The sequence below is a fragment of the Arvicanthis niloticus genome, chromosome 6, assembly GCF_011762505.2.
Source record: "Arvicanthis niloticus isolate mArvNil1 chromosome 6, mArvNil1.pat.X, whole genome shotgun sequence".
NCBI lineage: Eukaryota > Metazoa > Chordata > Mammalia > Rodentia > Muridae > Arvicanthis > Arvicanthis niloticus.
In genome coordinates this window covers 53,225,244-53,237,945 of record NC_047663.1, presented here as the reverse complement: position 1 = coordinate 53,237,945, position 12,702 = coordinate 53,225,244, and the positions used below count along the sequence as shown (strand labels likewise).

The 12,702-nt window shown below is 49.3% G+C and overlaps 1 protein-coding gene across 1 annotated transcript; it reads left to right on the top strand.

Annotated features, from left to right (window-relative positions):
• Nucleotides 1-619: 619 nt before the first annotated feature.
• Nucleotides 620-11,012, top strand: Ccdc42 (coiled-coil domain containing 42). The gene is made up of 7 exons (XM_034507286.2): nt 620-938; nt 1,279-1,384; nt 1,850-1,954; nt 4,395-4,592; nt 8,175-8,396; nt 8,593-8,751; nt 10,726-11,012. Exons 1-7 carry the CDS (start codon nt 856-858, stop codon nt 10,801-10,803), a joined length of 951 nt encoding a protein of 316 aa, XP_034363177.1. The 5' UTR covers nt 620-855; the 3' UTR covers nt 10,804-11,012.
• Nucleotides 11,013-12,702: the final 1,690 nt, after the last annotated feature.

Here is a 12,702-nt window from a genome sequence, read left to right as displayed (position 1 = left end):
TAAGCACCTAGTCTTCTCTCTACCGCTTTTCTTCTTCACCATCTATTTGTTGCCCAATGTCTCCTTCGCCCTCACATACCCCTAATCTTAGGAAGGAGGTGCCCCGGGAGCCTGCTTCACACACCGGACTCCTCTGGTGTCCACAGAGAAAGACAAAAAAAGGGTAGTGGGCGGTGATAAGGGGGGGAGGGGGCCAGGAATAAAGATGAAGGTGGAGAGAGGTTTTGAAAGACAGTGTCTTTTTTTGTCTTTTTTTTTTTTTCTTCTTTCTCTGAGGCAGACGGCCATACCCTGCCTCCTTACTTGGTAAAGGAGCAACCAGTACCATAATCAGAGTTCCTGAAGGGTGCCAGAGGAAACAGAGAGGTCACCTCAACAACAAAGGAGCGGAGGTTAGCCAGGCGGTGGTCACACACACCTTTAATCACAGGACTCAGGAAACAGAGGCGGGTGTATCTCTGAGTCCGAGGCCAGCCTGGTCTACAGAGTGAGTTCCAGGACAGCCAGGGCTCCACAGAGAAACCCTGTCTTGAAAAAAAACAAAAAGAGGTGGGTGGGGAGTCAGCGGGTTCATAGGTTAGAGGGCAAACCCTGGGTTCCAGATACGATCCACAGAACCAGGCAGCTTGTTGCTAGGTAACCAGACCTCCTATCACCGCAAGACCGCATCATACTAAGGCAGTCTCTAGTTGGTTTCTGCTGTGTCTCTCAGCTATCCCACTCTCTGTGGGACTTTGAAAGCAGCGGGAGAGGAGAGGGAGAACCCAGCCACTCCCTCCTGAGTGCCCGGTGGCTCTGCCACTCACCATTTCACTCTGAAAAGCAGGCCACCTGGGCTGTTAGGTAGCTGCCACCATGAGTTTGGGCATGATGGAAGAGGAGGATTTGGCCGAATACTTCCGGCTACAGTATGGGGAGCGGCTGCTTCAACTGCTGCAGTAAGTGTCTGGTATAGCCCGTCTGCCTCACCTCTGAGCTTGGGACCACTCTCACCCACACGATGATGCTCCACTGCCTGATCTTTCCTCTCCTACAGCCCAGTGCTCCTAATTAATGGGTTAATTATCCCATTACCCAACGTTGACTCTGGGCCCCCCATCACTTGCTCTCCCTGAAAGCCAAGTGTAGTCCTCTCTCCTCAACACACTGCTCCTTTCATTGAGGTGAGAGCGGAGCCCTCTTTCCCTTTCCATGGGCGTCCATCTCCGAGGTACTCCCTACCCAATCCTGCCCCTGCCTCTCAGAGGCCCCTGTCCCCCTTTCATTCTTCTTGGGCAGGAAGTTCCCAAATATCGAGGAACAGTCAGATTCTCCATCCATTCGGCTCCTGGAGAAGAAGAAAGAGGCCAAGATCATGCAGGAGGCCATGGAACATAAGAAGGAGGTGAGGGGGGGAGTTGGGGGTCATAAGGGTAGGGGTGCAGGGTAGAGAATGGATTGGCTGGGGCGCAAGGTTAGTGGATGGTGGGCCCCTGCTTTGGGGGTAGGGGTGGCTAGAACTGGGAGTTCTGGCTGGTGGTTCTGGTGTCTTTCCTCCACAGAAAATAGAAAGGGTCTGAGTCTTGGGAGAACTAGGATCACGGGATACTATACTAGGATCTCCGTACAGGATAGAGGAAAGAGTGTACAGGATAGACAGTGCAAACTACAAGCCCTTCTGTAACTACCTTTTGTTTGAGGAGTTGGGGATTTAACCCCTGCCAACTCCTTTTCCACTGAGCTACATCATCAGCGTTTCAGGAGCCTCCTGGGCTAAAGGATAAAACACTTTGGTTGAATGATGTTAGAATCTTACTGAGCGCTCATGTCAGGTGGCCCCCTGACTTCCATCTTCTCATATCCCCTAAAGACATTCCAACGGAGAATGGAAACGCTGAACTTGCGCTGGGAGGAACTAGGTATTAAGGAAGAGCAGCTGAAGGCCCATATCCAGAAGTTCGAGCAGTTCATCCAGGTATGAAGTGGAGTGGGCTGCAGTAGGTGGAGACTTTACGGTGCACTGGGCCAAAAGGTTCTTCCCCTTCTACTTGACTTTGTATGCTCCCCATGCTTCTGTCCCCCCATCCCCAGATTAAAGGCTTCTTCCAAGGAAGAACAAGTCCAGTAGGGCCTGATCTTTCCCAGGCATCTTCTATATTCTATTTACTACCTATCTGAGATGTCCCATTTACCTGCCAGTCTCTGCTCTCTAGCTGACCATTCCTATGTCCTTACCTGCACCCAGAACAGTGTATCAAGCAGATGGGTGGATGAGTGGGAGTGATGGATAATGGGAGTATTTATGGATACAGCAGTGAGTCAGAGGGGCTTGGTCCACTCACTCACTCACTCACTCACTCACTCACTCACTCACTCACTGTATCCCTCCAACTTTGTCCTTGCATTGAAAGCAAGGGACAGATGAAGGCAGGAAACCATTGCAATGAAAGACCATGAAGCAAAGAGACTAGTAAGAAACTCCCCGCTTCAAGAATCTTTACCTTGGGATAGGGGGTTAAGCAACATCTCCCTTCTTCCTTCTAAGGTCTCAGTGATCCTGAGGAACCAATGGGTTTATCAGGATTACATACAGAGCAGAGATGGGTAGTCATAAGCAGGAGCAAGAATGACCCTAAAGCAGCCACACTGGAAGATCTGCACAGCGTGGGTGATGGTTTCCATGTTTACATAAATGTTACCTCTTCCCTAGTCCTTCCCCACCTGTACACTCTTAACTCCTCCCAGAGACACTAGGGCCACATGCAACTAAGGCAGACTTGCATCCAACTGGTTGGAAGGAATGGCTGGATACTCAAGTGAGGGTCCCATGACCCTCCCCACCCCTTTCAATGAGGGAGCACCAACAGCCAGCAAGCCCAGCTGTGGTAGATCTTTTGTGGCTGGGCCCTAGAGATGACAACAGTTTGTCTCGGAGGATAGTCCCCTTAACCAGTACTTAGAGGGATGATTTGGGCTGGCAAGATGGCTCAGTGGGTGAAAGCACTTACCACCAAGGCTGAGTGAGAGCCTGGGCTAGACCCCTAGGACCTGTACATTGGAAGAAGAGAATTGACTCCCACGAGTTTTCCTCTGATCTCTGGGTGTTCACCGTAGCATGCACACACACATACACATGCACACACAAAAATAAATAAAAATGTAAAAAATAAAATAAAACAAAAACCCATTCAGACTTGTTGGCCAACAATCCTCCAGGACCAGCAGTAGAGAAGCCCTGAGGGGCTGGGCCCTGTTACAGGGGGAGCTCACTGCTACCCTCTCCTGGAGGAACCCTACTCTTACTGTTCCTCATTCTACACACCTGTGCAGAGCTGGAATATCAATGAGTTGAACTCTTTCTTCTGAGGTACATCCACCTGGACCAGAGCAAAGTTGATGGAGTATTTGAGAGGACAGGAAGTTTGAGAGTTAAGGGCTCTCCAAATGACTTCCAGGCTGCAAATACAGATGTTGGTAACGCCTTCCTTCTTCTGCCTCTAGCAGGTCTCAGGTTGAGACCAGACACCTGTAGGTGTTTAAAAACTTTCTAGGTGATTCAGATATGACTGTTTGAAGTCCCTTGGGCCTCTCTGGTGTTTTGGAGCAGGAAAGTTATCTGGTGCCTTTTTCCATTCTCCCTAAATGTCCCTACCATGTTCCACATGTTCAACCATGTGGACAGGGGCCCATAACAGGAGAATAGAGACACCTGGTGACACTTGGTGACTTGCACTGGTCCTGATGCTGTAGAAGGAAGAGGCAGGATCAGTAGCTGAGCCTCATCCTTTCTGTGTGCAGAATTACCAGTGCCATCTCCTCTAGTCCTAGCGGATGCCAGTCTGGGCTATCAGAGACGTGTCTTCTCCTCTGCATATGGTTTCATTATTACTGCCTTGGGCTTTGTAGGAAGAGAGGGCTACCAATTCTCAGCTGACAGCTGGAGAAACAGAGGCTCTATGTACCAAATCAGGAGAAGATGTGGACTTCTCAGCTCTGGCTGGGCCATCTGCCCCACGACCAATGGCCACCACTAAAATCAGATATCACAAAAGCTCTGTCAAAGGCTTCCTGCTTCCACCCAGCTTTTCTCAGCCTTTTTAGATGCAAGATAGATCTTCCTCCACCTCCCTCTTTCGATGTGTTCTCTTCCCACCCCACTCTCTGGAGCCCAGAGACCAAGTCCTACAGATTCAGAATTTCCTGCTTGTTCTTCCTAAGCCCCACTCCTGACCTTGAGCTGAATTACTGCACACCCCCTCTCCAACATGGGCAACCCTGCAAGCTCTGCCTGCCCTCTGGTGGTCTGAGCTCAGCAGACAGAAGGGGCAAAAGGACTCACCAGCCCCAGGTAGGCCAGGGTCTCAGGGAGGAAGCGTGAAAGGCTTGTCTAATTTACACCGCCTCCCTCATTCCAGGAGAATGACCAGAAACGGATCCGAGCCCTAAAAAAGGCCAACAAAGAGCGTGAACTGAAACGGCAGCGCTTGCGGGAGCTGGCTAAGGCCAAGCAAGAGATGACGGCTCTGAGACTGGAGCACCAGAAGCTGAGTGTCAAGCTGCAGGACTATGCCATCTTCAACAAGTACCTGGAGAAGGTGGTGGAGAACTCTGAGGTGGGTCCCAGGGCTGGAGGTGCTGCACCACAGGGTCCTTCCCCAGAACCCTTCAAGTTAGTGGGTTACAGTTCAGCTCCAGCCGGCTAGGGTTTAGGGGCCCTTGGAATAGTTGTCCTGATCTGGGGAGGGGCGGTGACCCTGGGAGATGGATGGCCAAGCCCCCACCCCCACCCCACCATCAATGAGGTTGGGTGGGGCTCTCAAAGCAGTAGGCTGGGCACATCTATACATGGGTTGTGTGTTTACATCTGTGTTTGTGTATGTCTGTGTGTGTGAGAAAGAGACAGAGACAGAGACAGAGACAGAGACAGAGACAGAGACAGAGAGAGACAGAGACAGAGGAAAAATACCTACCCTCCAAAGACCAGGTACATTTAGGATGAGATACAGGCTAACTGAGAATTTACACAGGGAAGAACAAACAGACCACCCCTTTATAGTGAGGGACATGGAGGCACCTGTCCAGGGTCTCACAGCTTGGAAGTGGCAGAACTTGATGTTTTCCCCACTCTTCTGAGGGTCCCTCCAAGCCATAAGCACTCTGTGTCTCCTCAGAACCTGTTACCCTACCCAGGAATTTTCAGCCCTCTTCCTGCAGCACCACTTGCAACGTATAATGTCGTTGCTCCTGTGACACCCCCTCCTTCCTTCCCAGGACCCTCTGGGGTTTCCTCTTCCCAAATGCTTCCTTAAGCAAGACTGACTGCGCCATCACTGTGCTTCATCCTCCCCCCACGCCCCAGTCCTGAAGCCATCAATCAGATATGGTCCATTCTGCCTCCCACGTATTTCTGGAATCTAACCTCTACCCCTTCCTCATTCCTCACGCTGCGTGCTTCAGCTGTGTTACCTCTGCCCTTCGCCCTTTCCGTTCTACAGCCTCACCCCCCTTCTTCCTCTCCTCCTCCCCACATCCTTCTTCTGTTCCTTTTTCTCTCCCTGTCCCCCATACTGGAAAGCATGGAGAAAACCTTAACCTTTCAAGAACTCACACACCACTTTGTCTAATCTTAATGTTTTCCTGGTTTCTTTTTCTTTTTATTTCCCCCCTCTGAAATAAAACACTGCTGGGAACTTAAGCCTCTTATATGTCCTTCCAAATCTCAATCTTTCTCTCCTCTCTTCAAGGGTCACCAGTATCATAGTATTTGAATTTATCATTTTTATGACTGTTTTTATTATTTATGATGTATCAGCTGCCCATACACTATGCATTGTATAAGATATATCCCTCTATGACTTGGCTTTTTTTCAATCTTTTCTTTTTTATTTTTTTCTTCTTTCTTTCTTTTTTTTTTTTTTTTTTTTTTTGTCAGTGTCTCACTATCTACTCCAGGCTAGCCTCAAATTCAAGATCCTCCTCTCCCTGCCTCCCAAGTGCTGGGACTGTCAAGCCTACATCAAATTCTCGATACTTTATAGTGTTCAGAATAATAAATCAGCATGCCAGCAGCCTCCAAAAATGGCCTTTTGTGTCATTACAAACTCATAGATTTTAACCCATGTTTCAATCTGTTTTATTTATTCACATTGATGTTCACATTGTCCCCTCTTTGGACAAACAGGAGCCTCTTTAAGCTGGTACCTGAGGCTTTTGGCATGAGAATAGAATTGCAAGATTCCTTCCTGGTAGCTCTGGCTGAACCTCTTCATTCTAACTTCTGTATGGCCAGTGGTGTTTGCTGAAAGAACAGTAGGAAAGAGAGACAGGACATGGGCTCTCTGCTTCTTAAAACTAAAACTCTTCCTGGATAATGTTCATACTCTTTTCCTAGTCTTCAGGTGTGTTCTGTCTCTGTCTCTCTGTCTCTCTCTGTCTCTCTTTCTGTATGTGTGCCTGTCTGTCCGAGTCTGTGTGTCTGTCTCTCTGTGTGTGTGCATGTGTGTATCTGTCTCTGTCTGTCTGTCTGTCTCTGTGTCTTTGTGTGTCTGTCTGTGTCTGTGTGTCTGTCTTTCTGTATGTGTGTCTGTCTGTCTCTGTCTTTGTCTCTCTGTCTCTCTCTGTGTGTCTCTGTCTCTCTCTGTGTCTCTGTCTCTGTCTCTCTCTCTCTCTCTGTGTGTGTGTGTGTGTGTGTGTGTGTGTGTGTGTGTGTGTGTGTTTTACTAGCAATTGAATGCAGGTCCTCATGCAGGCTAGGTGAACACTCTACCACTGCTTTGCCCCCCAGCTCTTATTTTAGTTTGACACAGGGTCTTACTAAGTTATCCAGACTGGCCTCAGACTCACTATATAGCTCAGGCAGGCCTTGAACTTGGAATCCTCTGATCTCAGCCTCTCAATACATTTCTGCACAGGCACTTCCCCCTCAATTCTCCCCCAGGTCCATCTCCTTCCCTCTGTATCTGATCCTCAGGCCATTCATGTTAAATTGTTGTGAGTATTCTGAACATGCCCCAAGCCTCCACTCATCTTAACTCAGGCTTCTCCTGCTACCTGTGACACCATCTTACATCCCCCACCGCCTCTGCCTGGCTAGCCTCTGCTTGTACCCCGCAATCTCATGTCAGCCTTCCTATCTCCCCCAAATACTTTTCTGGCTTTTCCCACCTCCTCCACCACTTGCTGGAGTCATCTTCCTCAAGGAACTGATTTGGGAAAACAGGAGCTGGACAGTTTCTGGACACCAATCCGCCACCACCAACTGTTATGATCTGGAGACATGCTCAGAGAGTCCCTGAGCCTACACTATGATAGCCCCCGGGGAGACACTTGGTGTCCTGGAACTGGAGGTCACATGACCTCTATAGAGATGCTTGCTGGGCAAACTCTGTGCTTCTGGGCCCCACTGGAGCAGGTGATCTGAATCTTGCTTGCCTCCTGACCCACTGGCTTACCCCATCTTCAGCACCACTTCTGATACAGATGATGAACAAAGGCTTAAGGGAGTTAGTGCCTGGGCCCTGTGCAGCCCCACCCCTCAGTCTGAAAGATGGTTTATCACTGTCTATCCTCCCTGTACCCAACCACCCTGTAGGCTATAAATTTCAAAAGAATGGGGTCTGGCTTTCTTATCTCCTGCTCTTCCCTAGCCTTTTAGCATAGCTCTTGGCCTGTGAGTGGCTTCTGGAACATTCTTGTTGAACAGGATTGATATTGCCTTAGGAGATAAAGTGCTTTCCCAGTAGCAATTCTTTATTCTAGCTCAGCCTGAAGCTACCTAGAGATATATTGCAAAATTTTAATTCACTAAGGGCCACCGTAAGACATGTTACTAATCTTAATCTCTGGGATTGAAGCTTGGTATCTTTTTTTTTTTTTTAAAGGTCCCCAGATGATTCTAATATGCAGCTGGCATATTAGGTCTCTTTTTTTTATTAGTATCTTTAAAAAAAAAAAAAAAAAAAGGTCCTCAGATGATTCTAATATGCAGCTGGCAGGTCCAGCTGTGCAATCCTCCAACAACTGGGGCATAGCCCATATAAACCCAGGAGAAGCCAACATTCTCACAATATCTGTTTATGGCTGTGGCTTGCCTGCCCTGGTGTCCAGGTGTCCAGGCCAGAGGTGGTGGGCTGAGATGGCTGCATCAGGCTCTTGGGAGCCTGCTAGTCAGTGACTCAAGCCCATTGGTCCCTCAGTTTGAAGAGATCCACGAGGTGATTGCCCGCTACAAGACCCTGGTGAGCATGCATCATGACCTCATGCAGTCGGCCCAAGAAGGTCAGGAGAAGATTGAACGTGCCAAGGCACGGCTGGCCCGCTACATGGAGGAGAAGGATGATGAGATCCTACAGCACAACAATGAGCTGGCAAGACTGCAGATGCGCTTCGACCGGGCCCGCAGCGATGTCATCTTCTGGGTAAGCTTCAGGTCCAGCACAGGGCTGGTGGGGATGGGGGTTCCTGGTTATATTTCTGCATGTGTGCACACATGTATACAGACACTACACACACACACACACACACACACACACACACACACACACACATACAATCAGAGAGGGAGACTCCTCCTCCCCTGCTATACTTACACATTGCCACCACATCTCTCCCCAGGAATCTCGCTGGGCACACATCCAAAACACGGCCGCCAAGAAGACCCTCCTGCTTGGCACCATTAAGATGGCAACCCTGAACCTCTTCCAGATTGTGAGCAAGCAACTGAAGGAATCCACCCAGGTGTCCCTGGAGGACACGCACAAACAACTAGACATGGTAAGGAGGAGGATGTGGATCTGGGTCCCGAAAGGGTGGCAGGGTCAAGCAGGTTCTGAATTGCCTGACTGAAGGAGTAAATGAGGCAGGGTTGTAGCCCTCGAATAATTCAGTGTCAGGATCACCTAGTGGTGGGATTGCGGAATTCCCAAGCCCACCCCAAATCTCTAACTCAGTAAATCTAGGACATAGTAATTTCCTAAGCTACACTGCGGGTCAGGGTTCCACACATTGAGACCTAACGCATTAGCACCCAAAATCCTTGTTAGCTTCACACCACAGGGCAAGAGTAGGGACCCACTGTTGAACTCACTGGTTGTGCAGAACAGGCTTGTTGGCCATGCATGGCAACTCAGAGTCTGTTGTGTGAGGAAGGCTGTATGAAGACTGAACCTAGCTGTTGTCTTCTCTACCTGTGTGTGGTCCTGGGGCAAAGCTGGGTAGCTTCTCCAAAAGCTCCTTTTGTGAGGAGAGCAGCAGTGGTGGACACTTTGGCAAATTCCTTTAATGTCTGGCTTGCTAACAGGTAGATTGTGCTGTTTGTCTCTGTTGTCGTCCTGTTCTGACAAGACAGCAAGGGAAACTCTGCTATGGTAAACAATACCATGTGCTCTTGAGGGAATATGTGCTATCTTGGTGTTGTTAGCTGTCCTGACCAAAAAAAAAAAATGCCCTGGGAAGTGGTGACCTGCAGCTTGCAACCCCCACCTGTTCATTCCCTGCTCCCCTCCGAGCTTCCAACTCGTCTACTCCAAATTCTGTGCATCTTGAATCCTTGAGGATTTTTCCACAAGTTTTATTTTCTGGAATCAAACTCCCGGAAATGCGCCTGGTGAGGAAAATCAAGCCCAGATTTCCCTTGCCAGGCAGGCGCACCTCATGTTGCATAAAGCCTGTCCTAAGATACCTCTACCTTCATCCCCACGGAATAAGCACACTGACAGAAATTCAAACGACTAAGCAGCTGATGCAAACAAACAAACAAAGAGGCGAGAAAGTATAAGTGAAATAGGAGGTTGAGCACACATCCTGCCCCTGAGAGGAGGGTCACCTTCTGAAGATGAGAAACGGGGCTGGGTGCGTGGCTAAGTGCTACAGCATGTGCCCAGCATGCATGAGACCCTGGCTTCCACCCCCCAGAATTAAAATATTTCTTCAGAGCTGTTTTGTGTGGAGTCCAGCTGTGTCTTCTTAGCCTCTGAGTCTATCTGGGTCACTCTGACCACAGGCTTTTAAAACAGAAGCGGGTGAATAGAATTTAAATTTCCCTTGAGGACAGGACCCCGTCACAATGAGCATCGGGTCTGGGTTCCCTCAAGCAAGCTCTTTGATGTTGCCAGAGGGCCTTTTACAGCCCTGTCTGCAAAATGCTTTACTCCGAGGCCTGCTTGTGACGGGCTCTCTTTCTTCCTCCTGCACATTCATGACTGCCTCTGAGCAAGTCCCAACCCCAACCTTACTGTGCTTCTAATCTGCTATCATAGTTTAAACCCATAGGCTTGTTGAGTCCTTGTCCCCCAGCTTGTAACACTGGTTTGGGAAGATGAAACCTTTAACAAGCAAAGCATGCCTAGCAGAAGTAGGTTACTAGGTGCAGGTCTTTGAAGGTGACAGGTGATCCACTGCTCCAGTCACACACACTCTCCGCTTCCTGGTCCCCTCTCCATGTGAATAGCTGCTAACAAATGCTCCTACCACTGCAGACTGTAGTCATTCCACCATGTCTTTAGAGCTCTGAAGGCACATGCCCCCTTTAAGTTGCTTCTGTCACGCATTTTGAGCATAGTGCCCAGAAAAGTCACTAATAGATCTGCTAAGCCTGATTCTTCAGGTCACATAGGACATCTGTGAACTTAGGCAATGCAGCCGCCTCCAGAAGGCAAGGATGAGAGCAGCGAAGTCCTTCCAAGGACATGCTTAGGACTTGGGGAGTGTTTGCTGGGTGAAGTCACTGCTGTCTCCCTGTCTTGCTAGATCCAGCAGTTTATACAAGACCTCTCAGACATCTGGACAGAAGTAAAGAAGAAAGAACAACAGCAAGTCCGGGTGTAAGGCAGCGACATGCTTCTAGAATGTCCCAAGACACTTGAGAGGAAAGAGAAAGGAAAGAGCAGGTTCCTGATGAGCCTGTGGTCCAGTCCCCCTACTCCAGCTGTTGAAGACCAGCTGCTTCCTGATGATATACCCCTCTGTTGCTTTCCCCTCCAGCCTCAGTCTGTCCCATCCCCCAAAGCATTAAATGTTATAAGAAGTTGGCTCTGAAGTTACCTCTCTTTTTAAAAATCGGTTCACAGGGAAGAGCCAATGAGGGGAGAGCCCCATAAGCACCCCATCTAAGAGCAGCTCACTTGGGCTGCTGGAAAGCCAGATGCCATGCCTTTGACTGGATGTCTCTTGGGTTTTGGACTTAAAGGTAGTTACGAGTTCAGGTGGGCAACAGGGACAGTACAGGGTCCCTATCACTCTTCTACCACTTGAGGGGAAAAATAAAGTGTTGCTCCTACTCAGGGTGCAAGGCTCCCTAGAAACTCTAACGGCAACTTCAAATTTCCATAGGTGGTGAATCAAAAGGCAGCCCTGCCCTCTACCTCCTTTGTACCTCAAAACATGCAGTCACAGTGTCGTGTCACCAGTGCCAATGCAGGAGCAGCCTGCTGGCTGCCTGGAAGCTTGCAAGGGACCACTAATGTGCCAAAAGACAACCTCAACTTGGAGCATCTAGCATGCTGAAATGATTGTTAAATCCAGTTAAAAAAAAAATACAGGCAAACTGTCAATGGCAAGAGTCAGAGACCCTGGGTTAGTATGGGTGCTTCATAGACACTGGCCTTGTGAGAAGCACATGAGGTACCTGGCACACATAGCAAGACGTTTGTTCTAGGACACTGGCTACAGGGCCTGAGGGTGAGGATTACATTTGTGTCTCCCTGCCCTGAACTCAGCCCCAGAAGGCCGACACAGCATGCTTTACCCCTCGTAGCCAGGATCTTCCCCTAAGACCCTGCAGGGGAGGCCCTGCTGCAACCCTTGCTTGCTAGACACATGCGCCCTGTGGTTCCAGCTCGCAGACAATCTGATCTAAAACCCGGAAACCTAAAACAAGCCCTCTGTACAATCCCGGTGCTTGCTCAATCCTGGTACTATGGTTAACGACTATGGTCTCTGCCACTCAGGGGTTTGCACCCAGATGATCACATGGACCCAGGAATTTGAAAAAAGCCTAGACAACCATAGCAAGACCCCATCAAGAAAAAAAAAAAAAAAACTTGGGGGAGCTGAGCTTATGGGTAAGAACACTTGCTGAACACGGGTCTATATTCTGAGTGTAAATCTCCAGCGCCTAAATACAAAGCTGGAAATGGGTGCACACGCTTGTAACTCCAGGGCTGCGTTGGGGGTAGCGACAGGAGGCTTACTGGGGCTTGCTGGCTACCAACCTAGTTGCAGGTTCAGTGAGAGACTCTGTATATGTTACGTTTCTGTTGCTATGATAAAACACCATGACCAAAGGTAACTTAAGGAGGAAAGGTTTGGGCTTATGGTTCCAAAGGGAGGCGAGGCCACCACGGCAGGGAGGCGTGGCAGCAGAGCAGAAAGCTGAGGGGTCACATCTTTTACCTCAAGCTGGTTGCAGAGAATAAACCTAAAGTGCGGTGAAGCACTAGACTCTCAAAGCTCGTCACAGTGGTCCCTTCCTTCAGCATGGCTGCACTGCCCCATAACCTCTCTAGAGATCCTCCAACTGTTCAAATGCCTGAGCCCGTTTCTCATTCAAACCAGCACACCCTGTGTCAAGACAGTAAGGTGGAGAGCAGGACAATTCGTGTCCTCCCCCTGGCCTCTGCACATGCACGCATGGGTACATGTACTGGCACAGACACGCTCACAACAGACACACATACACACACACACACACACACACATGCGCACATACACACATGATCCAGAGAG